Source organism: Labrus bergylta, chromosome 4 (genome assembly GCF_963930695.1).
Source record: "Labrus bergylta chromosome 4, fLabBer1.1, whole genome shotgun sequence".
In the NCBI taxonomy this organism is placed as follows: domain Eukaryota; kingdom Metazoa; phylum Chordata; class Actinopteri; order Labriformes; family Labridae; genus Labrus; species Labrus bergylta.
Window position 1 is genome coordinate 31,231,378 of NC_089198.1, and position 27,614 is coordinate 31,258,991.

At 40.0% G+C, this 27,614-nt stretch overlaps 1 protein-coding gene across 1 annotated transcript in view; it reads left to right on the forward strand.

Moving 5' to 3' along the window:
• Positions 1 to 27,614, forward strand: part of brinp2 (bone morphogenetic protein/retinoic acid inducible neural-specific 2) — a 244,398-nt gene that overhangs the window by 125,086 nt on the left and 91,698 nt on the right. The window contains exon 3 of the mRNA XM_020629885.2: positions 26,858 to 27,048. Within this exon, the coding sequence (XP_020485541.1) occupies positions 26,858 to 27,048 (191 nt within the window). The remainder of the gene's footprint in view (positions 1 to 26,857; positions 27,049 to 27,614) is intronic.

The following is a 27,614-nucleotide window of genomic DNA, read 5'->3' on the forward strand; positions in this document are numbered from 1 at the left end:
GATGTGAGCAACATTTTGGCTTCACTTTTGCACTTGGGGCAAAGCGTTGAACACCTTTATGTCTAGTCATTTCTTATCGCAGGAAACTCGAGGGCAAATCAACTTTAAAAGTATTTAATCTGTCTAAACTGAGGAAATGATATCAAGGAGAGAGGGAAGGATGTTTCCTAACCTGTTAGAAGATGCCAGGGGAAGACGTTCAGCTGGACAGATTTGAACAGAGGTAAACACATTTGCAGTCCCTGCAGTAACAGAAGTCCCCACAATATTAGGCAGCTGTGCAACAGTGATTATTCTGCTCGAGCAACTTCAGGAGGCATGAATCTCACTTTGATTGTTACCAATAAATAAACTAAAAGAAAAGGGTTCCCAGAGCGAGAGCAGAGTTAAAGACGTTGTCAACACAGTCATGTCCCCCTGGCTGGGTGTCAGCTCATATATCATCTGAAGTACTACAGGTAAAACATTTTATCGGGTCTTGTAAAGTTCATGAGTTTTTATTTGTGCTATTTCTAGTTATGCCAAGGCTCCGATACAACTGAGAAGAGGATGAACCATAACATGTTCACATTGTGCAGGCTGCACAACTACAATTAACTCCAGATTTAATGTTTAAGAGAGAGAGATTGTGTCGTTGTAAAAACTGTGTGAATTATTGGAACTGTGACACAACTTATTTGGACGGGACTCATTTCATAGTGTTAAGTCCAATAACTAAGTATTATAATTACTCAAGAGGCTACATAAATATTATTGTAATATTTAAAGGAGCATTAAGTAACTCGGACACCTTGTGTTTAAAAGTGGTACTTCAGTCCAAATCCTAAACATTGAAGAAAGCTGTCTCCCTGCCATCCTCTCCTCCCTATAGTCGATGTTCACTCAGGTTACCATGCCACGGACGCTTCATTAGCCAGCTCTGGATCATTCTTGAAACCCTTCTTCTCAAAAGCATCTCCAGTATTTATCTGAGAAACTTGCATGATGATACTGTAAGATCATTTTCTCATTTAATTCAGTAGATATCGTACAGATTGGTCCTTAAAGCCATATACAAACAAAGTTAATAATGATAACTTTTTCCTTTCAACAAACAAACATATTAAAAGTTGTTTTCTTCACTTCACGACAGACCTGACAAAGCTTGATATTTTACTGTGTTCAAAACTACATCATGATGTCGCAAATTTAATTCTTGTAAATTGGGAATAAATCAGAAGTAAATCTGTTTCTTTGTCGGCCTTATAGAGCCCGAGTGAAGCCACTGTTTTACTTTTATTCTACTGTTGAACTGAGACTCAACAGATGAATCTTGGACCAAGAAATTAACCACAGGCGCTCACCAGAGGTATACAGTCTATCTGCTATCAGACGATGGTTGATGGTGGTTGCCAATGGGATCTTAAGATTGTCTTTTGCGTAATGCAGAGTAAGTAAGAAAGCAATTACTTTTGCTGTCTTAATTGGTTAAGTACGAGGAGATATATACATCGTACTGCACGTTCTGCCCGCTTGCCTCATAGACTGTAAATATTACGTTCACCTGCCTGGGAGCTGGAGTCTGACGTCACTTTCCTGTGTCGTCCACTTTGCCATTTCATTTTCGAGTTGGTTTGAATTATGATCACTTTTTAGCACGGCAAGTTTGAAAATGAAAAGCCTAAGACCTTTTCGTTTTCATTTGAATGATGTCATACAATATGCATACATAGAGAGTAAAAGTATAATGCAAACTGGATGACTGAATATTCATTTTAAATATAGGTCAAATAATGCACCTATAATCTGAAAATTAAAACGTGTTTCTGTTACTGTATTTTCATTTTAAAATTAGCTTTTTCATTTGAATTATGATATAAATTTAGCGGGGCATTTTTTGAAAATGATAAAGCAAATGTAATTTTCTTCCTCATTTTAATTTAGTCAAAGAATGTGCGTTTTTGAAGAATCAAGAATCATCAGCATCCAGCATTCACTCTGTGGCATCAACTCTGCTGTACGCTACAGGACGAGCTGAACCACTGCTGATCACATCCCAGTTTCACACCTGATCAGACAAACATGATGGGGTGCAACAGCTCAGGACAAGACAATCATTTTCCACTGTGTCTAAAAAACACTTTCCAAATGATGTGGTAGTGTAATGTTAACGAGACAGAAGCAGCAGGCAGCGGAGGATAGCGGCAGCTAACTGGCTGAATAAAGAGCCTGCTGGTTAGTGATTGGCACCAGACAGTGTGCATAAGGGTTTGGGAAGATAGTCCGAGCCAGAGGGGGCTTCTGACTCCCTTATGAATTTTAAATTGAGAGAAGTGAGAAAATAGCTGAGGCGGACTAATGAGCCTTTCTGATTTAACTGTTGCTGCAATCCAGTTAGCTCATTGATAAATGCCAGACGCTATCCGACGGACATGCAGTATTTTTGAACCTTAGAGGAATGCTACATAATTTATAGGAATAATAAAGTCTGATTTGTGCATCAAAACTGAGATGATGTGCGGCCATTTCTCTCTGAAGCAGAGTGATGCAGCTTTGAAAGCTTTGACGGTCGGCTCTGAGCGCCTATTTCCAGTGACGCCCTTCAGAGCTGGTGTCATGGCACAGCAGCACTGGTCAATTGAATTTTGCTCCTGAGTCTTTTATTGGACCAAGTTTAGTCGTCTTCTGCTGAGCTGTTTTCATTGACTTGGTTGGTTTTAAAATGTACCAAACATTTTGCTCGACTTAAACTTACATTTTAAAACATGAAAGGAGGACATACTGGTGGAGTAAAACTAGCTCCTCATCACTGCAGCAACAAATCAACACAGAACCTTTTTATCGATTATTTTAGCTTTTTTATAGAGCCGCTGTTGTTTCAGTTACAGTCCAAACCGACAATGTGTTGTGTGTGCTGCCTGTTTGTCGGAGTTGGCGGGTCAGAACATGTCAAATCATTACCACTAAAGTTATCTTCTGACATGGTCAGCTGCCAGTTTCAATTTGGCTGCTTTTCATCCAGCCTCACTTCTGTCTCCGATCCAGCAACATTTTCCAAGTTTTCCTCCCTAACAAACATTTTTTAAAAACCCGACAGTACATGTTTCCGCCTAATGACTCTGCTATAGCCAAGAAATATAATCTTTGGTTGAGCAGAACTTCCCATTACTTTCTGCTTTCTTTCCAAAAAAAGGGATTGAGATGTTGCAGTCCTCCGCTTCGTACTATGTCAGATTGATGGATGTAGCCGTTGGCAACCATCCATTGTAAAGCTCCAAGACACCCCCTGTTGTTTTTTTTTTTACAAAGTTGCAATGTTTGTTGGCATCTGATGTATTTTAGTAGCATTACATAAGCAAGGTTGATAGCTTTTTGCTCTTTTTGTTTCTTGACGCAGGATGACTCATTACCTGGCAAAAAGCAAAAACATTTAGTCTTGGCTCCAGGTGCAACAGATTTTACACTCACTTTTACATTTCATTGCAATGTTCAATAATGCTTTTCTTAAGTTATCCTGAACAAAAAAGTGGTGACTCCCCCCCTCCTCCATTTCTCTTTCACGTCAGGCCTTAACTTACTGCTGAAATCATGGTTTTGTTGCATAATGTTTCCTCTGTTCCTGCTTATCTTTCACTCACATGATGTACTCACAAATCTCTGGGTGGAATAAACTCTCCGGTGGAGATTGCAGAAGCCAAAAGGCTTACTTAGCAACTGATTTTGAAACCGCAGACAAAGGGGTATGCAAACAGTGCAACATAGAGGCAACAGAGAGGCTGAGCGAGTGCTCAAATGTTGCCTTGGCTAAAGAGAGAGAGAGAGAGAGAGGGATGAGGAGCCAAGGATGGGGGGAAAGTCAGCAGAAAAGACCGAGTGGTGGGGGAGGGGTTAGGGGGAAAGAACTGTGTCAGTGAATGGGTAGAAAAGAGAAGGAAAGTGTGTGTCTGAGTCTGTGTGCCTAGGAGAGCGGAAGACAAATTGACCATATGGATAAGAGCAGACGGTGGCCAGGTTGTGCTAAGAACCAGTTAGTTCTACCACATTGTGATATTTGGCAGCAGGCCTAATGTTTAGCACGCTGGGATCTGGCAAATAATGGAAATGAGCAAACTGCCACAGCTCAGACTTTTTTTCAGGCTTCTAGGACACTGCAAGGTGCCGTTTCTGGCACAGGTTGTTCCACTAGAAGTGCAGAACGATGGCAACCTCCACATGAAGTATACTTATGTAAAACAAATGCTCCACAGTGGTGCCAAACAAATATGGATGCTTTCATCAGTGTTGATTTAGGACAAACTGGTAGGTTACATTTGTGTTAAAAAAAAAAGTGTAATATGTGACTTGTACAATCATTTTTCCTTTTTTCTTTGAGAACCTTGGATCATAAAACATTTCAGTATGTGACAACTTAAGCATCTGAATTTCAAATTACAGAAGTTGGAATTACAGAATGTTTTTTCAAGATGGACCCAGGCCCTGGATTTGAGTACACTAACTAAGGTGCGATGTAACCTTGTTATAGTCTTGCTCTTCTTCTACTTCTTCCTCTTCTTGTGTTTTGCTATGTCTTCTTCTGCATTTGTTATCAGCAGTTTGCAACCAGTTGTGAGCATTACGACCACTTGGACTGGGGTGTGGATACTACCATGTGTGATTGCCTTTTTGTGCACTGAACTGTGACATCCATAACGTGACAGCTTGGGACAAATACTCAACGTTACACGCGTAGTAGCTACATTTCAGTTTGGTGTTCACAGCTTATTTGGCTGCTCAAGCTGCTGCTTAAAAACGATCTGTTTTCATTTACACTTTGCAGAAAATGTGTCTGGTCAATAATCTAACGACTAACGACTCTAGGCTAACGTTTTGCTAAGGTTAGCAACGAAAACGCCCTCGGGTCACCTGTTAATTGTTAGCCTTATATAGACTCTCCTATTAGCTTTGTTTTGTCTCACCACCTTTGTTCAGCTTTCTCCACAAGCTAGTTGCTAAATTTGCCTGCTGTTTGCTGTTATGTGAGCTGGGTTGAGACATTAGTTGTGATTGTATAACAAAGGTTTTAGCTAGAAAGAGGCTAACAAGCTTTTGACTTCTGCAGAGTTTGTGGTATATATTCAGTTCCCATTGGCTCTTCATTGCAAGCAGCTCATTGTTGGAATAAAATAATTTCACAGTGGAGCCTTAACTCCCTTTTAAATTTGAAGCAGCCTAATATAAGAGCATTTGTCTCTGATTATAGGGACTTGTTTTCCTCAACACTGCCATCATTAGGTCTCAAAAGCTTCAATGTTCCTCATCAGACATCAGTGTGAGAGGGCAGGCAGTCAATCTCACCCCTAAATGGTGCACCGAGATTGGATTGTAATTGTTGTGTGTCGGTGTGTTTTATATGAATGCACTGGCTTCCCACCATGAAACAGTGAGCAGCTTGCTGTGATAATAAGTGCCACAGTAACTGTGTTTTAACACGTACTGATCCAATTATTTCCTCCCAGCTGAAAAAATAAAAACACAAACAATCAAACAATTCAATTATTTTTGATTCTGCTGATTTTCTGTGGGGGAAAATGTCTCCAGGGCAATACAGTTGGAAATGGAGAAACCTGTGTTTGTCTATCTTTTCATTCAGCAAGAGTCAATTTGAAATCTGATTGCAAGGCTGCAGTCTTTATTCAATAAGTGCAGGTTGGACACTGGTGGTGATGGAGGTCAGAGCGGTTGGGGTGGGCAATACGATCAATTTGTATCTGAACAATGCCTGGTCTCATTTGGTTGTAATTGTACCTTTCACAAAATAAGACATTGTGACATTTTCCCATTTGGCTTTTTGTCAGCAGGCCAAGTTATTTAATTTTTTGATAAAGTAATTTTGGTGTTCTGACAGGGTGTGTTTAAGTGGAAGTAGAGGGAATAGAAGACGTCAAGAAGCGTTAAGAGAGCAATTGATGGTGGACCAGAGAAGGAGAGGAACATATAGAGAGGAAACATTTCTCAAAGATCGGGATGTACGTTAGCTTTATGCTAATACATAATGGAAATAGCCATTAATGGGCCAACAGAATTAGCATCACAATTCAAGTAATTTTAACCTAAGATTAAACGGCATACCTCTGATGTTAAAAACAAAGCAAATGCAAGAGTGCAGTTCCTGAACAGTCCACTTGAGGCTGGCTCGAAAGGCCTGTAAGTCCCATACACACCCCATATTAAAACGTTGATTTTGAAGGCAGAAAAAAATAAATTTACAGCCTTGTCCAAAAAAATGATTTATGGCCTTATAGCTTATGTGGTTGTTGGCACACACTGTACAGGGGGTGAATTTATCAATAACTTTTCAGTTTTTAATTTATGAAGACTAAGAGTTATGCATGTTTAAACCAGGCGTGTGTTAGCTGTTTGTCAGGTGGCTTACAGCTCGCCTTAGCTGCAGCTCTTTGCCTTATATGTACAGTCGGTTGACCAAAAGTTTGGTTGAGATGGCATTTGTTAAAATGGCAACCGCCATTGATGGACTTGAAAGTGTTCTTCAGAAAACCTTTAGAGAGATTGTGTGTCTTTTGAGTAACTATTACGCTCTGTTGCTTTAAGTTCCCCAAAAACATTTCAAAGAATCTGTTTCAAGTTATTTGTAGAACAATTTTCTCATCTTTCTATGAACATGGAACGAATGGCTTAGCTCCGCTCGTGCATTTACTTTGTTGTCTCTGTTCAGGAGCATTTTAGAGTACAATGTCTTGACCGAGGACACTTTGTCAAAGCAGGGGCTCGAAACCTCCAACTTTGAGATCGACAACCACAACCACTGCATAATACACCCCAAAAAGACGATACATTCTCTAATATGGTCATGAGCATCAGCATCTACTGAATTTAAATTTTAAAGTAGTTGTTTGCAAAATCTCCTTTATACATTCAAGATTAATGCATTTGAATTTGATAAGAAATCATAGAAAATGCTCCTTGTAACTCAGGATTCTGTTTAATACTCTTTGAACAATAACACTACAGTGATTCTTCAGTATCAAAGAAGTCTGCACAGTGCACACAACAAGCAGCATGTCTCTCACAAATGCAGAAACAAACAGGTGACAGCTTCACAACTATAAGAGGAAAATTCTGTGACCTTCACACATCCAAACCTGCTCTTGTATGTACAACTCCACTTTTAGGTTTTGTCTTCCGATCCAATGTGTAATCATGGCCTATTTTAAGTGTTTTTTCCCCTCGTGTCTAAATCATTGACACCTACACAAGATTAAAAATCATTTCTCTCCCCCTGAAGTAACAAGAAGTCCCTTTTTGTACACCACTGTTGCACCAGTTTCTACAACTCAGCCTGCAGGTAGTTGTGTCATCCTTCTTTTAAACACATCTTTCATCAGCCGTCCTGAACGTGAAGCGACTTCATTTGGCATTCTTTCCATGCTTTTATATATCGAAATCCACTCCCACATATGATAGAGAAATTAAACCTTTTGTTTCCTGACAAAGTTTAACTACAATTTGTAACCCTGAATTACAATTAAAATGTTCATGGTAATTTAATCTTTGCTGTCTAACTCCTCATTTTCACATACACGCTGTGGTCTGCCAGCGCCACAGTTTTCATCCGTCCGACAGCACGCACCCTGCCTCGCTGGGTCCGTTTTTTGGAGCGTGAGTGCATGCGAGAATGAAGAAAAAAAACGTGAAAACATGTGACTTTGTCTTTGAGGTTGCTCTGTTGTTCATTGTGGGCATATTTTGACCTAATGTTGATAACGTGATGAAAAATACGATCATGAGTCCAGCATTGTGTTTTTTTAATTGACCAGTGCATTTCCTTGTCTGATGGGACAGAAATAATAAGCCGTAGTTTGTACATTAATACTCTCTGATTTTTATTTCATATGTCAGATGTCCTTCCTGCATTTGTTCCTGCAGCTGTGTAACTTTGGGAGTCTCTGGGAGCCTGTTTGTTCTTTAACGTCTTTCTATTAGTAGTATAGTTTGTTGTTTTTTTTGGGGGGGGGGGGGTTTAAATGAAAAAAAAAAAGAAGCTAAAAAAAAAAAAAGGTAATATAGTTTGTTCAGAGTTTGTTAGAGCAGACGATTTGCTGATGGCAGATGCAGTGATGATTGTGATAGGTTATATGAAGCTAACTCCGCCCCTTTTATGTGGACACGCTCATGGAAAGTAGAGGGTTACTTATCAGGTTGATAACTAGCTTCATATGACTGTTAATCACTTCTTATGTTAGGGTTAGTGTAGCCAGATAACCCAACGATACCCTGGGTATGTTGGACTCGCTTATAGTCCCCGTTCACTTCCTGTCAGCACCTCTAGTCACTTCCTGTCAGCACCTGTGTGTCTGATCAGACTTAAAGAGCCCATATCATGCCCTTTTTGGGGTTCGTATATTTAATCTATGTACCTACTTTTGTACGTTCACAATAGCTAAAGTCTGAAAAAAGTTTTCATGTACTGCTCCTCCTTGCTCCCTCTACGCTCTGAGTCCATCAGCTACACTCTGTTGTGCCCACACTGCTAGACCCCACGTGGGCCAAGTCTGCTCTGATTGGTCTGCCGATCCGCTCTGTCGTTATTGGTAGGTTGCTCAGCACGCTTCTTGAAAATTTCAACATGAGCTGCAGGGTTTGCCACAAAGAGCCAATGGGCTTAGATCAGTGATCTCACACTGACAATGACGTCTGACTGACAAATTTTTATCGAGGGGGGCTAGAACCGAGCGTTACATGCAGCTAATGCTACAGCTAACAGGAGGAGGTAGGAGAAGCCGCGTTTCCACGGACTTTGAATTTTTGCACATAGATGTGTCTAAACATGCACAGGACACTTGGAAAACACACTAAAGAACATATAAAACCAGAAAAAGCAGAATATGGGACCTTTAAAGCTGTTTGTTTGCACTTACTGACGTTGTTTCCTACTCTCTAGATCCTGGCATGTGTTGTACTTACTCTCGTCGTTTTGGATAAACAGCGTCTGCTAAATGAATTGTAGAAAGAAGCACACGGGGGAAGTAAGAAGCTGTAATTATCCTTATTCTTTTCTATAGATTGATCCTTTAAAAAGTTTCGGTGCACATGCACCTGTCTGCAGTCTTTCAGCCACACTGTAGTGCAACACTTCTATCCTCACACCTGCAGAACTTTAAAAAAAACTTTCTCACCGAGTGATCTGGGGGATACCTTATGCACATCAATAAGTAATCTCCTCCTTGCAGTAGGAGTTATGAATAATGCAGCCGTCAGTATAGCTTTCTGCCTTTTCAGAAAAGTAATGCCGAAGAAGTCACAGAAGCACCGTGCAAAGACAGACAGAGCGTATCTCTGCAAATTAACATCAGCAAGGCACCTGTTTTGTGACAAAGACACCTAAGATATTAAATCTTAGTTTCCTTCAGAACAATTATTCTGCCTGAGAAACAATGAGAATGAAGCCTTCTCATTTGGAATGAGTTCGTTTGTATGCAGAGACATGTATCTGTAGTGACGCTCCTCGTCGCTCTTTTGGGGACTAGAGGAGCGGATGCAAATATTAATAAACCCGAAGCCTAGTTTTTCAGTTTGGAGGGGAAATAGGACACATTGGTCCCACGCACACTCGAACACACAAACGGGGGAGGGGGGGCTTTTACATGGCTCTGGAAATAGCTGAGAGAAATTAAACAGGGAGGCGTTCAGCTCGGTGATTTCTGCAGAATGATTCAAACACAGGAGGAAGGCAGGTAGGTTGGCGGATTGATTCAAAGCACCTCACTCATCCTTGGGGTCAACTTTAAGTCCTCCTCTGCAAAACGTGTTCAGAAAGCCTCCGTTAGGAGGAACACTGAAGGAAGCTTTGATGCTGTTGAGTCAACACAACACAAGTCTATATTACTGCAGTGGAATTGATCAAACGAATCCAGTGCATGAAACAGGTACAGGTTATGAACCTTTCTTTGGACTAAACTGACCAAAGAAAATAAGAGCATCGTTTTTAGGAGGAAAAGATACCAGTATGAATGTTCAGGACATGCAGTGATGTCATGCACATGTAGCTACATTGCGCAACCTTGGTCAGGCTCACGGCCTTCTGAAAAGAGCCACACATCAACCGGTCTGAGCTCACACACATTAAATGTCCTGGTACCTGTCCTCTTGAGCCAATCAGAGAGGAGCTCTGTAATCAGTACCAGATTGACCGCAGGTGTGATCAACCTCATCTCATCTGGAGTGCTCTCGAGACTCGAGCGCAATTGAACAAAGGAATAAAAACACCAGACTTAGTATATTTAATAATCATTATTATGATGATTTGATTTTTTTGTTTTATTTTATGCTTTGGCAATATTTTCATATTCATGCCAGAGAAGAATTGAATTGAATTCATATTTTATGGCAGATTTTATGTATGTTATATTCTCGTCCCTTAAGCAGGATTTTTATTTTAAACATCTGAAGTGAGTGAATGTTTGGTAGGAAGAGGAGTGAAGACAGTAAGAGGATTTGATTCTGTGAACCAGTGGAAAGTTTTATGATGTGGACTTCTTTGTTTGCTTGAAGTTGCAGACAAACTTTTTGTCACTAAAGAGTAAATATCATGAGTTGAGTTGTATTATTGCATAAAGGTGTAAGCATGATTTTAATATTACAGCTGGTGCTTGTGAGGCTGATTTGTGACAGGTATTTATGGTGGAATAACATGTCTGCCTCAAATGATGTGCAGGTCGAAAGAATCGTGTTAAAGAAGACATACATTAAAGGAATAACATCATTATCCCTCAGCTCTTCATGTGATTATAATTAGATCTTCATTGATTCTCATCATTACATGACAGCCTCTATACATCACCCCCACCCACACACACATATTAATCGCTCCTCCAATATGCTGCAACTATGGCAAATCTCAGCAGCGTCATTGGAATACATACGTAGAATAAAAGTGTGGTGTCTTCAGCCAGCGAGATTCAGCTGAAGCGTGACAAACTTTTAAAAATAGCTGACAGAGACACTCAACCTAGATACGCCAGGCTCGTGAGTAGGCAGGTGATGTCTGCTACAGATTTAGGACACAGCATGCAAATTCAGCATTACCCAACATTGAAATTGGTTTGACTCCCCTCTCCATACTGTAAACTCCAAAAACAGGAGAGCTGCATACTTAAAAGTTACTCCACAAACTTTGCAGTGCTTACCTGCACATATTATTCAATAGGGTCATAAATCTGTTGGAGTTATATTTAATTTTTTGCCTATAGTCCTGAGCGCTCCCCCCATGTCACAGCTCGCATTAGCTGCAAAGACTTGGCCACCTCTTTGGGGTCTCTTGCACTCGGCTTCCAGTTTAATTCCATTCAGGAGATCTGTGTATAATGACTCTGGTGGGAGGACCTCAGACATCATTAAAAAATCATGCACTGGCTTCCACCCTGCAGGCTGGGTGGAGGGTCTATATCTAGTGGGCTCCCACAAGACAGACGGGACTTTTTTAATGAACTCGGATCCTGGGACGAGAGAAAGCATTTGTGATTCGGCTCTGAAGTGAGACCAAGCCGTAGAGCGTAATTTATTTAGAGCGTTGGGGAATAATAACCTTTTGAGTGAGTGTTTGACAAGACGGTTTGACAAATGTAACGTGGCAACTTTGAGGTTCAGGGATCCCGTTTATGAAAATGTTCGCTCCTCACTGGCTGATGGATGAGAAAGAAGTGGGTATGTCAGTTTAGATGGTAACATTTCAGATGTCTTAATCAAAGGCTGTAGCACCCTATACAGCAAATATGGCACAAACTTAAATTTAAAACTACAGACCAATACATTCTTTCTTAATGAAGTGTAATATGTTATGATATTTTGTACTATAGTCATATAATCAGGACATAAAGTCATATTATCAGAATTACATACTTGATTAAAAATGTCAACATTAGACGTAGTTGGGCAGATGTATAAACTGGTAGAAAATAAATACTCTAGTTAGTAGGCTTACTTAATTACATAATCATCTCAGAATTGTATTTGAGGATCATCATGTCAGCTCTAGATTATTTAAAAAAAGATGTAAATGTCCTTTTCAGAGCTAACAAGGAGGATGTGATTGTGCACATATCTTGTGTTTTATTTCAAATTAACAAGTTGGGAATGAGAATGAGCTATCAAAGGCCTTTCCTACACTTTCTTGTTGAATCCGGTGCGCCAGATATTAAGTATGGAAGTGTTTTTTTCAAAAGGTTGTGACAGCATCGTTAGCAAAATGGTTCTGATGGCAGCTTAAAATGTTAACATGACCACCAAGTATCCAGGCTGACCTCGTTCATGTAGCAGAGTGAGTCTCCATTGTTGTGTCTCTGCTCGCTGTGACTCATCACATCTCACATTGAGCCACAAATAAGTTATGACAGGCTCACAAATGAACTTGTCTGCCTGTAGACTGAGAACAATTGACGTCCTGTTTTAGGAAAATGTTGTTCCAACAACTTGTCTGTGAATATATGATTGATGGATGGATGGATGGCTGGACGGTTGGTTGGATGGATGGATTAATGGATTGTATTTTATTTACATGTCATGCACACAAAGTGCCCAACCCTCATGGGTTTATAAGACACCAGAAATAATAGCTGGTGCATTTGCTAACGGTAAAACAGCTATAACCAGTTACTACATTCCTTTGTTAAATACTAGATTATGATTGGCCAATTACACATAGCAAATGGTCTGCCATCCTATGATAGCGATGTGGCTGCTGTTGCATCACATAAATATGTAACACAACATGGGATGCGTTGGTATCCACCCTTTCCATACAAACTGTCTTTTAGTTAAACGACTTGACTTTTATTACTCATGTAGGGTACACAGATTTAAGGACTTCTCCCCCTCAGTTGTCTCTGTTGTTTTGAATAGAGCTTGTAAATCAATTAGCAAACTCCTGAAACTGGACTCAGTTATCCAGCAAGCAATAAGCTGCTGCTGCAATGTATTTTGTAGTTTACTCAACGTGCCTTTTCTTTTAAATGTAATGGTAAGAAGAAACAGTGAATACTTTTGCCCTAACTTATGATTAGCTGGGATTAAAAATGAAATGATTAGAGTGAAATGTGGGCAAGGAAACAGAAACAAAAAAAAACAGTTTGTGTCTTTAAGCAGGGAAAAACGAAGGGAAAATGACAGAAGGGAATAAAAACAGCCAAGCTTTTATATCAGTGTGCTCAATAGCTTTAATTACTTGCACTTGTGTCCTATTAACTTCATAATTATTTGGATTTTTTTTGATAAACAGTGCTGCAGAAAGCAGGTTCCCCTGAGCATAATAAAACACTTGAAATGAATTGGTTTGAACCACTCCGCCCCCCCACCTCTCATGGATCAAGGCTCATTTCCACCAAGGATTTCATGGTTAGACTCAAAAGTGGTGCAGTCCACCCACCACTGACTCCAGAAACAGTCCAAAATAGCATGTGGGTCGCCTCTTATTAATAGGTGAGACGCTACCTGATTCAGGTGAAACTGCTCATTATAAAGTTTCAGCACGGTTCACTTTGAACACCACGAACCTCTCATCATGACTCACAGCTTGGAACAAATAGGTTTGTGATGTGGGGTAGAGTTCAGGAGTGTTTTAAAGGGACTTTCTGTTCCCTGTTTTTTTGTCTCTGTCTCTTTTTAATGGAACTCTTACTCTACTCTAACTTTATTACAGAATTATTTATATTATAAAAACTGATTGAAGTCCCCCATTGGTTTCTGAAGAGGCATTATAAAGCCAAACAATGGCGTGCACCATTTTGGAAATGCTATTACAAGTAATTTTTGATAAACCTATAAACTGATGATAGATCTGCAATGCGTCCACCTGTCAATCAACTTAGCCGCACCCCTAATTATGCAAATGTTTGAATAATTCTCAGGCTTAATAAAATCAAAATAGATGAGTCATTTATAAAAAACTCACCCCTGGTATGGTGTTAGAACAAAGATTTGATGGGGCGCTAGTGGTTATGTTGCATATCCCATGTACAGAGGCTATAGTCCCTTATTGAAGCAACCGTTCGATTTCAATGTTGGCCCTTTGCTGAATGTCATTCCCAACTTTCTCCTCCCAATGCTTCCTGTCCTATCCAATAAAGCCAAAAAGCCCCCAAAATATTTTTTTTTAAACAAACCTAAAAAAAAGAAGAATAAAGACTTGAGCTACTGATACTCATTTGCTGCATGCCAAATCAGTTTTTTGTACAGGGTGGTAATCATGCTGTAACTTGTTGTAAAAATTGGCATTGTAATATGGGACCCAATAGGGATTCATCTGCCTTTGCAACAAGCCACAAGTGGAGACAAGGAACTTCAGCTCGTTGCACTTCCATATTTGGCTTCTTTTTTCAACATCTGACAATCTGCTTGTTTAGGACAAATTGTCATCTATTAATACAAAACACTTTCTTTTTCAAATCTGGAGTAAAAATCTTAAAATCACAGATTCCAGATAGGCTTGCATGCTCATGTAATATACCTACAAGGATCTTGAGGTTTGCAGTATCAAAGGCAAAAAAAACAGCGTAGCTCCAGAACAGAAGGCCTCCATTGAAACCTTACTCAACCTCTGTCGTTACAACAGGAAGTGAGGGATGGGGAGCAATAAATAAATAAGAGCACAACAATGCCATCCAAACACTCACCACTTAGCTGCCCAGGAACGAAAAAAGGCAGTGCAACCTCAGCATCCCAAACCCCATTAGATAGATTTTTAATTCATGAAACTCCAATTCCAAGATGTAAAAATACTTTTAATGTTTTATGCAAAGGAAACAGACGGGGGCTGGGAGATGATTTTCTGACACATATTTAAAGGAAACCAAAAACTAACTGAAGCATATCAGCTGCAGAGGATTACAATAAACTGTCAGCTATTTATAAGAATGCATCACATATGAAGACAATGTGAAATGGATCACTTAAAGTGATGATCCTGCCTGAATTTAAACTACCGTTCTGAGTTTTTCTGCCTCTTAATGCCGGAGCCAGTTGACATTTTCCTTTTCATTCAGCGTCATTAAACACCACCCTATCCCAGAGCATATCCCCGTTATGTGTTAACTTCAAAGGCCATCTTCACTTTTTCTTTAAACCTCTTTCCTCCGTTGCTTTCATCACTTTTCTCTCTACCTACAGTAAATAGACCAACGTCAACGTTAGTCCTTTAGAGTCTGTCATAAGAGCCACATCCCTAGCAACCGTGTAAATGGTAAATGGACTTGAGCTTGTTTAGTGCTTTACTCGTCTTCTGACTTCTCAAAGTGTTTTTACACTGCAGGTCACACTTATATTGATACACATCCACAAGCCGCTGATGGAACAGCGAGAGCAACTTGGGGTTGAGTTTCTTGCCCAAGGACACATCGAACATGTGGCTGCAGGAGCTGGGTATCAAACCTCCACCTTCAGGTTGAGAGACGACCAACTCTACAAACTGAGTCACAGCTTTTCTTAGTAAAATTATAGCATTCTTAAGGACAGTGAGCTAATGAGGGAGAGCATATCAGGTCAAGTATATCAAGTGTTTAACACAGCTGTGGAATAAATGTCTGTAGACGAATGGTCTATGGTCAGTTTGTTTCCATGACTGTACAACCTGTTATTACAGAGATAAGTAAGCTTACACAGAACCTGGGTAATGGAGATATGACCATGGTCAATGATGAAGGAGTGACTTATAGATACCAAACATAAAAGTTGGAACCTTTCCGACTCCACCTGGGTTAAAGTTGTTTCTATATTACCCTTAATTCTCCAAAAACTTCTAAACGTATGTGTTCTCATCAGTCTACAAGGAGTACTGATGAATTAAGTTGGGCTCTTACTTTAAAAAATATTAAATAAAAAGACAAACATTAACAAATTGAACAAAAGTTAATTGGTTGGCACAAGTTGAGATCAAAACATACAGTGAAACGTTTCCCCAACACTCCTGCCTCTCTGATGAGAAGAGAAATACATCCACCCAGAGCACCTTCCTTTGCTCTCTCTCTCTCTCTCTCTCTCTCTCTCTCTCTCTCTCTCTCTCTCTGACGGCTCATAACATCCAGGTGTTATCTTATAACAAGCTGCCAAAAGAAACATCCAAGGGAAATTTCTGCATAGGCAGACTTTTACTTTCTTTTTTTTGAGAGAAAAATACCCTCTGCTTCAGCGAAACCAAGAGCCCGAGCTGCAGGTGCAATCAGTGCTGTACTAAAACCTTTTAATTAACTCCATCTATCATCATTAGCCAAATAGTCAGCCACCAGTCTCCGCGTTAACTCTTAGAGAGCGAAGCGAGGAGAAAAGTAAATGATGCCCTCCTCTTCTTTGCTTTTTTGGGCCCGTCGCCGTCAGCTTTCCTTCCCCCATGCTCGGTCACTGTAGAGCGGCTCAGAAAACACATCAGTCTAAATCAGCCTCACTTAATCAGCGTGCAACTGCTGGCCGCCATCCTGTGACTCGCTGGACTAAATGCTAAGCTAAAACTAATGCCTACTGATGCATGTGATAACTGCAGACTAATTGTTATAGTTTGCTGCATTCAAATGAGATTGACCTTTGCTTGGGGATATTTGTCATGTTGGTGCTGCAGGGATTGGAATAGTTAAATTTGGTCTGATTGTAGAAGCTGGAACGACTTTGGACATTTTGTTTCATTACAAAATGTGTAACGCAATAAATGTCCTTTCAGAATGCCTTTTCTTTATTCTTTTTGTTGGTCCTTGTTTCTCCCCAATGCTGCTTGTTCTGTGTTTTGTAAAGACCAAATTAGATCCAACGTTTAGTGACTCTTGTGTTTTTGCCACTGATTTCTCTAAAAGACGACAGGCAGCTTGGGATGTAGTTTGGGATGTGATGTTAATTTTCAAAATGATAATTACTGATGTTGTTTTAATCACTCGTGAATAAAAGAACGATACTTGGCAATAACATGACTAAATATGCAGGAGAAAGACACAAAACAATATGCCCTGAGTAGAACACAAAATTTAAATGTTTTATAGATGGGCGTTTTGTGCCTTTATTGTAGAGGAAGTTTTTGGCCCTAACCAGGGGATACAAATTAAATGACAAATAACAAGTTATTTGTTCTAGCATGTCACTTGTGGTCCTGACAGGTCTTGATTTAAAATCGGCCCGTCCAGTCCGTGACTGAGACTGAGAGTAAAAATGCTTTCAATTCCAGGACGAAACTGAGACCTTTAAAAAGTGGTCTTGAGACCAAGACCCGGGCCAACCCCCCTGGAGGACCACAGCCTCCACACAAGGCATATGCACTAACCACTACGCTACCCCCCCCCCCCCCCCCCCCCCCCCACTGAGGATATGTTTCATACAAGACACAACATCAATGAAATGATTGTTGTTATGCAGTAACAGAAATCAGGATAACAGACTTGAACTTTATACATTTGGATTGTGAGTTGGTGCTTTGCAGATAAATTACCACATTGTCTCATTTGACAAGAGAACAAATGTTGTTTTCTTCACACCTATGGCAGCCCAGAAAATGTGTCATTGTCGCATCCAGTTTGTTTTCATAAATTCTGCACTGAGACCGTGCCGACGTCTTTTTTCTGTCCCACTTTTAGGACAACTTTCGTCTCCACAGATTGTCCCTCTGATGCTGCTGGCTGTGAGCAGTGTGCAGGATAAAAATATGTGTATAGCTTTGAACGAAATGTCTCTTTTCCTCATAAAACATTTATTTAGTGAATTCCAAAGGGGTTCCCACAATGCATTCTTCATGTAAACAGCACTGCTAGGTTTGTATAGCGAGGAAAGAAGTAAGTGGGGGATTTCTGAGGTTTGAGCAAACCCCTTCAGTAATAGCATTTTGCAGAGCAGGTTTCTGCAAGAGATACGAGATAAGCTGTGTATTAGGAACACTTTGAATCCATGCCTTGTGCTAAGGACTCATTATCAGGCCTTTTCTGCCTATCCGGCCTGATTCACTTAAAAAGATTTGCGACCACTAACATCTCCAAAAGTTGTCCAGCTATCTGCTCCTTCTCCAGCGGGAGAATATAGCTGTAATGATATTCAGGCACAAAAATTACCACCTGGTCTCTGCAGACGGTAACTTTCTCACTCTCAGTGCTCATGGCTATAAGCGCTGCTGTCTGTGAATTAGTCTTTCTTCTTTTTTTTTGCAATGAGGCCCATTTGCATAGAAAGGGTCAAATTATTCCCCAAATTACTCCATAATGGATCATTCAAATATTCACAACCAGCACAGAGGCGCTGTCGGCTATGCAGCCCAGCTAGGGGAGCATTTAACCTTTTGTGCGAATTTGTGAATAACACAGTGAGAAACTTGGGAATGACATGCGGGAGAGGAGCCACAGGTCGGATTCAAACCCGGAACCACCCGTCTGGAGGGCCACAGCCTCCGTACATGGGACGCGTGCACCAACCACCAAGCCAGCAGCAGCCCCAACGCGGTGTCTTTTTGACTCATTTGCACAGGTTATGCAGGCTCAAAAGCTGCACAATCCTTTTTAATGAATCAGGCTCAGAGTCTAACTTCTACTTTTTTCAAGTAGAGCTCTAACAACTCTCACTTCTGTTAAAGTGTGGTACTGAATCCCTTGATTCAGCTGCATAAAAAAATCTGCAAATCTCAATTAAATACCGTCCAATGCAACAACAGCATGGTCTCAAAGAAGGGTGCATATCATAAAGTGGTATTTTAAAAAAACAACATTAAATTGGAATATTATAAATGTTTCTACTGTTTCCTCCGACCGGTGTAACTTGCATGCAGTGGCAATTCTAGGGTCTGCAGGGGCCCTAGGCAAAAATCAATCAGGGGGCCCTCCAACCAGTGTTCATCAGAGCAACAAGAGTTAGTGCTGTCAGATGGGGCCTGCTTAGGGAGGTTTCCTAGTGTCATTGCAAAATTTGCACATTTTACAGCAGCTGTCTAGGGCCCCCATCAGTTGCCTGCCTTTGCCTGTTGACAAGCAGCGCCTCTGCTTGCATGCAGGGAGTTAAGAGTAAGAGCTCCATGATCAAGTAGTCTTCCTACGGAGTAAGATATCTTTGAGTGATTTAATAAAAAGAATGTAAACAGAAAAAAAGAGCATTAAAGGGTAGAGAGAAAAAGTGCCTCTGAAAACATCACATAAAGTATTCACATTATACTGATCTGTCTTCACAACCACCCTCAAGATGATTTCCCTGAAAGCACTTCATACAAAGATATAAAAAAAGAGAGCATGACTGTTTCATAATGTACGTCCATTTATATGTCAACATTTTCAGCCGTCACTGCTACATCAGATGTTCTTTGATTAATCTAAAATGATCTTGATGTGGACATTTATGCTACATGAAATATCAGAGAGCATTTGATTGACAGTCCTGCGCTGGTTTTGAGTGTTTCCTTTAAAGATGTATTTCTTTAAATCAAATGGATACATGGATCAGTAGTGTTTACTTAACCAGCCCAGTGAGACAAGTTCTGATGTATTTATATCGAGATGCAGCTAGTGTTCACTTCTTGTTTTTTTTTTTTATCTTGCTGCTTCTGCAGGCAGATCGCAAGAACACAAATGCAGACATACAGCAGAGATTAAATCAATAAAAAAAAACACACACACAACATATAAACCAAATACATTTAAGGCAACACAATTTAACTTTTACATCTTAAAATTGTTGTTTCAAAGGTTGATCTTACAGTACAATAACTTTCAACATGTTGAGAATGGCTTTGGTCCCGTGTCCACAGAGTGACCTGGTCACCTGTTTTCAACACTATGCAACTGTGATAGCAGGTCAAGGTCATCTCACAAAATTCAGCTGAAAATCAGCCAGATAGCCCGTCTCTGTACTGTTTGATACAACAGCTGAGGCTAAGAGGCGGACGAAGATGGATGAAGCTGAGTAAGCCATTCGACATGGTTCTTTGGCTTCTTATATGTCTTTGCGGGTGTTCTGTCAAGATGTGCTGCCTTGTTGAAAATATGCCACCACAGTGTGAAATGACTGTATTCCCTTTCAAATAATGTTTACAAGAACTAAATAACTAATATCATTACTCACTCGTTATGCATTGTCCTATGTGGAGTTAGTTTTGTTTAATTCTTCCCCTTTTAGGTAAAGTTCCCTAGTACAGAATCACAAATCAAACTCTGCTGTAGACTTGTTGATTTTGCACTGTGAGAAAACTGGAAGCATGTTTTTATACCCTATAATAAAGGAATTATTGTAATGGAACAGTTGAAAAAAAAACTAAGGATGTGAATCCAACTTAAATATTTATTTAAACAAAAAGTCAAAAAACAAGACTTACTACTCAACAAAAATCAAAAGGTAATTAAGGGAGCCACAAGGAATCACAGGCGCAAACCTTACATCTGACAAGGACCAACATACAACAATGAACTGACACAGAAAGGAAGACACACAGAGACAGGGCAGCAGGAGACAGCAGGATTAAACACCAGACAAGAAACACTGGAGACTAGAACCACAACATAAATCAAGAAACACAAAGATACAGTGAACTCAAGAATGTAACATAACCACTAGAACAATGAAACACAAGGATAAGAAACTACAAAATAAAACAGGAAACAATAACACAAGGAAACTAAACTTTGAAATAGACAAAATACAAACTAAAAACTGAATCATGACAATTATTTCAGACTTTAGAGGGAGCTTTTCGCGATGGATGAAAAGCCCCTCTTTGCCCCCCTCTGCTGGTCAACAAATGCACTTTATGTATGAGGGGGAGGCGTAACACCACTTTGTGTGTTTTATGACATGGGGCTGCTGCTGGAGCCGTCCCAGCTCTCACTGGACGAGAGGCGATGTCAGACTAAGTGATAAACGAAATGCTTCAAACAGCCTTTTTTAAAAGTTTAAGTTAAAAACTTAAGTTAAAGTTTTCAATGTCAAAGATTTACAGTATTAAAAAAAGGATAAGAGATGTTATGAAAATTGAACACATCTTACACATGTACAGAACATGATCAGTAGTCTTAAGACTTCTTCTCTGTCTTCAGGGGCCGTGCATGAAGTTAAAGATTTCCTGACCCCCCTCTTGTTTATTTTGTATATTGAACTTTATTTCTTCTATATGTCTTGCTTGCAGCCCCACACTTCACCCCTGACTCTCACTCCCTCTGAGTGGAAGTGCATTCTTTGTGTACCGAGTTAATGATGGTTTGTACAAACTGCACTGTGACTGTTGCCAGGCTACATACATAACAAATACTAAAAATAATTAAATACAATTCAACAGAAAAGAACCCAAAGTGCACGATACACAAAAGACATATATAACCCGACCATCACAAGAACCATTATAAGAACCCAGGCAACACAAGAACCCAACAACACGAGATGAGACCAAGAGGCGCACAGATTTAAAAAGATGTAAGAAACTAAAAGAGCTCTAAGCAAATCAAAAGAGAACAGCAATAAGAAGGTAAGAGCAGGAAAAGAAATAGAAACAAGTGAATAAATTGTCAAAACAATAATATTAAAGGCTTTATATGTAATTTTTTGATCCAGCAGATGTCGCCCTTGAGCACCAGCATGAAACCAAAACAACTTGCGCTGCATTGTTGTGTTAGCATGCTAATGCTAGCGATCTTTATTATGCTCGTATCTTCACACTGCATGTAAATTTACCTGAAATGAGCGTGATCTAGAAACACAGTTAAGCAGTGAGTACAGTATGTTATTCTTCTTTTCTCTAGTCCCTCAATTAAACAACTTTTATACACGAGGGGAGGAGTCAGCCGGCCGTCCTGGCGATGTAAACAAAGTGAAGATAGGACTCTGAAAACTCTGAAAACATCACAGACAGTGGGACTCGGGTGTTACACCCATTGTAGACAGTCATGACTCACAGAGTTATTTTCAGAGGATATACTTGATTTATATTACATTTAAGTGTGAAAAATCAAATATAAAGCCTTTAATAATAATAAAAAGTATATGTACATATAAAACATAAATAGATTATGTTAGATTGAACCTCCTAATGAGGCTCTAGTTTGCCCGCTCCTTCAGAGGAAAGCTTCGTCATAGTTTATTCTAAACGGCTACAAACTGAGCTCTCCTTTGAAGACTAATATGCATCACAGCCACTACAACCTAATTACAGCTGATTGCTGTCCTCACTGTGGTACCATCTGAATGACCCTGTGCATATAATGCAGTTCTATAATTGGCCTATTGTATGTATCCTACTGTACTGCACAGTGCTGTCTGCAACATAATTATAGTATCTCATGGTTGGTAATAGTAAACTATTGACCGCAGAAAGGCAGAGGAAACCTCAGACAGTGATACAGTACATGCACCTCCCTCTGTGTATGGCCCTGTGTGTGTGTGTTAGAGGGGTAGGGAGAGAGCACTCATGGGAAACAGTGTGTCACTGGTATTTTGTTGGCAGAGAATGCATACATAATGTGCTAATATCCAACGCCTCTTGTTTTGCCAACAAATATGCAGATGAGGAAGATCTGTACTTTTCTGCGGCTATTTGCATAATCTTATATACCTTGAGGTTCCGCCGTGACAGGACTGAAGAAATCAAATGATTATCAGCTACTTGAAATGGATGAATTTCTCCCAGACTCATCACTCCCTCTCTCTCTCTCTCTTGTCACTGTTGTCGCTTGAGCAGTGGAACCGAAATGAGGTCTTAACTGGCCGGGCATTTTGTCTGGACAGCTGGGGAACAGGGTGCACTACAAGTCCAGTAATTTAAATGTCACTCAGCTCCACAGTGACCGGGGAACAGGCAGGTCACAGACGTTCCTCAGAGGATACAGCTGGTGGATACAAACAAGCTGTGTGTATCCACAGCCTGATATGTCTTTTTTTTTTCTTTTCAGACTATTAAGAACTCATCAGTGAGCCACAATGTTGCACACAGTGACATGAGCTCTGTGGGTTATTTATTTGTCCATGCACTCAAAAACAGACAAGCTAGAAAAAAGATGTGCTGCAAAATAAGCAGCAACCTCAGGTGTTGGAACAAAAACAATACTTTCTCATTTTTTAAGATTTATTTTTGGGCTTTTTTGTGCCTTTAATGGAGAGATAGGATAGTTGATAGAGTCGGAAACCAGGGAGAGAGAAGGAAATGACATGCAGGAAGGGAGCCACAGGTGGGATTTGATCCTGGGCCGCCCGCTTTGAGGACTGCAGCCTCCATACATGCGCGCTAACCACTGCGCCACCAGCGCCCCAATGTTTCAGTAATTTAAAAAAAATACAGTGTCCAGCTGTTTTGTTTGAACTTATTGGAGGCATGATCGTATCTGTGTGGTCGGCTTTTTAAAAAAAAAACTACTTAAAGGGGCGCTCCATGTGTGGAGGCTGTGGTCTTCTGGGCGGACGGCCCCAGGTTCGGGTCCAGCCTGTGGATCCTTCCGCTACTCTCTCTCTTCCTGGTTTCCTGCTCTGTCCACTGTCCTATCTCTCCATTGAAGGCACAAATGTACCAAAAAAAATACATCTTTAAATCGACTTCAAAACCCCCAAAATCTAGTGATCCAATGCTGTCCATCTTTATTATTATTAGAGATTCAGTCTGTTTTATTTATTAATGCAGTTTTTGCTTCAGTTCCTAAAAGGTATGGACGTTGTATTAAATGTTAATTAAAACAGAATGTGATCACTTTCAGAACATAAAAACCCAATATATGATTTAAAAATAGTACAAAGTTAAGAGGTAAAAAAAAATGGAACTGTTCTTTGAAAGTGATGTGTGTATTTTGAATTTGATGCCAGCAACACATTTCATAAAAGTTTGCACAGGGTCATGTTTACCCCTCTGTTGCGTCACTTTTTTCTTTGTAAGCGTGTTGGGAACTGAGGAGACGAGTTTCTGTGATTTCTTTAAAGTTGAATGTTTTACTGTTCTTCCCTTGATGTAGGATTGCAGCTGCTCTACAGTTCAGGTCTCCTTTGTGTCATTTTACGCTTCATAATGTTTCAAACACATTCAAAGGGTGACGAGGCAGGACTGCAGAGACTCCTGTTTATCAGCCGGACTCTTTGACTATAGAGCCATGCTGCTGTAATACGTGCAGAATGTGGATTGGCATCACCTTGATGAAATAAGAAAGACCTTCCCTTATCTCACTCCGAAACCTCTATCTATCTAGTTCAGCATAGAAGGTATAACATAAAGAATCTTTACACTAAAATATCTAAATTAATAAAAAATTGACTAAACCTTTTTCATATATTTTTTTGTTGAGTTTTTACATTTCCTCAAATATTTCCAACAGTTATTCAGGCCAGCGAAATCTTTATTTGTATAGTTGTAATAGTCTGTGTCTTTTGTGGCAGCCGCCATGACACAGCCACAACGACTTTTATTGTTGCCATGGAAACACTGGATGTTACATACAAAGAGCTACATAATGAAGCATGAGCTGCTACTAAAAGCTGCCGTGCTGTTGCTGTATGTGCTGCTGTGATAAAAACGCCATGTGAATTATACTCTGATGCTTTAGCTCGTCGGTAAACATATTCTCTTCCTCAGGTCGGTTTCACCCAGTCGTCATGACTACGATCAACTCGGAATTTATTTATTTATCACTCCGGGGTGGGGGTGGAGGTTAGGAGAGAGAATCACTCCCATGATTCCTCCCCAGCTTGGTTGTCATATTTGTCGTTGTTTTGATTAAGAGCGTGGATTCAATGTTTTGAAATAATTACTTTCTGTTTATAACATTCCAAACTTTTGAAGATTTGGGGTTGTATTTTCTTTTTAAGGTCTGGATAAAAAAAAACTTTTTGGCAGTCATGCTGCGACATCCAAAACAGACCTGTAGCAACATGCCTAAACTAATGCATAAACAGGAAAATGCAAAGCCAGAAAAACACACTTTTCCACCAAACTTTCTGCATTATTTTTAGAATTTGCGTCCTGATTCTCTAAATGTAAAATATTTGGGCTGGTGCAGTTTGCACTTGGCAGCCAGTGGACAGTTTGGGGCATCACAAGAAGCTGTCAACACAACATTGACTTATTCTTACAAATGTGTTACCAAAAAGATTACTATCTATGGACTGAGTGCAACAGCATCTATTTATAGTCACCCTTCTGGCCAAGAATTCAGGTCCAATATTTACTCTCCTGAAAACTTGTATGTGATCTCTGCTAGCTCCTGAGACAATGATCTGCTCTATGCACTCAGCTCACCAGCTATTATTAACTGTGTGTGTGTGTGTGTGTGTGTGTGTGTGTGTGTGTGTGTGTGTGTGTGTGTGTGTGTGTGTGTGTGTGTGTGTGTGTGTGTGTTTTTTTTTTTTTCAGTGCAGCTTTTACAAAGATTCTCTCATAAATGAAGTCTGCTGCAGCTTCATGTCATGTCTCCTCTGTATCCCAGATTCCCAAAACTTTGCCATGCCATGGACCCCAATATAGCTGTGGCCTAGTGGGGAAAAATATTCTTTGCAAAATATTTTAAATTCCCTGTACATCACAACGTCACATATCAAAAATGAAGCATATACATTTTTTATATACGTCCTTACTGTTGAAGAAATGACTAAGACTTGACACAATAAGACTCAGTTGACTCAGATGGCTTACGTTGATGAAAGTTTATAGATAAGATGAATACTCATGAGGAGACATGATTCAACACCACACTTCTGTTCTCGTGTCTTGCTCAACCACATCTCCCGAACTTGTCGAAAGGCATCGCATATATCCTAAAAGACACTATCATTATCAGGGTCACATTGACCCACCTAGACTAATCTGTGACGTCAATAACACTGGAGCAGACAATAAGTCTACCAAACATCCTTACAGATATCAGGAAGAACAGTTGACACTCTCTAAGCTGTACTTGGTGTTCTAATAACAACTGAACTCTGTCAGGTCTGACTGACATTAGAGAACAGTGAAAAAACATAGTGACATCTTTACATTAGAATCTAAATAACTACAGAAATTCCACCACACTTATTTATATAAACAATTCATAATCTGGTTAGTCATCCGACACAAGGGGAGGTAGGTGGCTGGTTTACAAGTACAGCACCTTCCTGAAACCTCAGTGTCTCTGAGCGGATATACATAGAGAAAGAACACATAGATTTAAATATGCAGTGATAAAAAACACCTCACATTTACCTAATGACACCCCTGAATAAATCAGTGCCGAGTTAGGCTACCCCTGTCTGGACACCCCCCTGGTTATGATATTGCTCTTCTTCATGAAATCCACTTTTTTTGTTCGATACAAGCACTTATTTCCTGCATACTCAAACGTGATTGGCCGACACTACTCAGACTACAGACCAGTCCATTCAAGTGAAGATATCTGCTTATAGAGTTTAGAAAATGTGCTTAAATGGCTGAAATCAACATGTTGTGCTCCAAAACGTTTCGTAAGAAAGACTCTCTCTTGACAAATTTTGGAATGCACATTTTATTTTTTTTAATATATCAAAAGAAACATGTTTACTACCCTCTTAAGTTACTGAGGACAAAAATGTCCACTTCCAAAAAAACTGCTGTAAAAATAGGACAGATTGATATTTTTTTCTACTTTTTTTTATATAAATCTCTTAAACAACTCCAAACATTATCAAATATTGAGTAATTATCAGGAATTTAACCCTTTAAATGCCAGAATCATGTAATCAAACTGGCATTTAAAGGGTTAAATTCCTGATAATTACTCAATATTTGATATTCAGCATGAACATCAAGTGGACACATGCAGCAGCTTTAACCTCTTATATTATTATAGTATTTCTAATCTCTAAAGGACATTTGCAGCTATTTGTATGTGTGAATGTGATATGGTTATGCTTTCCTTCATAAATGACTGTTGAAGTGTGTATTGACCTCGTCATGTGTTCATCCTTTCAGGGAGTTCAGCCACTGGAAAGTGAACAGCCTGGCAACAGAGAAGAGAGATTTCCTCAAAGCTCCATTGCCCTTAGCGCAAGAGTTCCTACGCAACCTGCGGTTACTGGGGCGACGGCCGACCCTGCAGCAAATCAACGAAAACCTCATCAAGAAGTACGGGACCCACTTTCTGGTGTCTGCTACCCTGGGAGGTAAGAGAGTGACACACACTCGCCCTTTATTCTCGGGGTTAGGAAGTGTTGGGGGTAAACCATAAATAGAGGAGCTGTACTTACTTCAGGTCTCAGAGGAGTTCATAATAAAAAATGCACAGAGTTATGGCATGTGTTTCGAGCTCTGCAGAAGTAGAGGTTCTTGCGTCTTCATTTTTTCTCTCTCTCTCTCAGTGAAAATGTCAAGTGAAAGGCAGCTGCAACACCACACCCTGCACCTGCGTCATGTAACCAAGACTGTTTACCTCAATGATTTCCCACTCATCCTGCTTCCTGATGAACACAAAGTGCAGCTGCAACCGCCTTACAAGGCAGAAAACAGGGATCAAATGGACCCATTTCTCAGCATATAGATATATCGTCTTATTGGATTTCTTTTTAACCCCCATCTCCGAGGGGAGAAGTAACTCACAAAACAGAATCGCCAGCAGTATTGATCGTGTGCGCCTGACAAAATGAGACCGAGACCTGTGTGTTATACGTTTCGGTGTGTCGACCTCATGTTATTGATACGCTGCTGATCCTGGTCATCAACATAGCAGCAC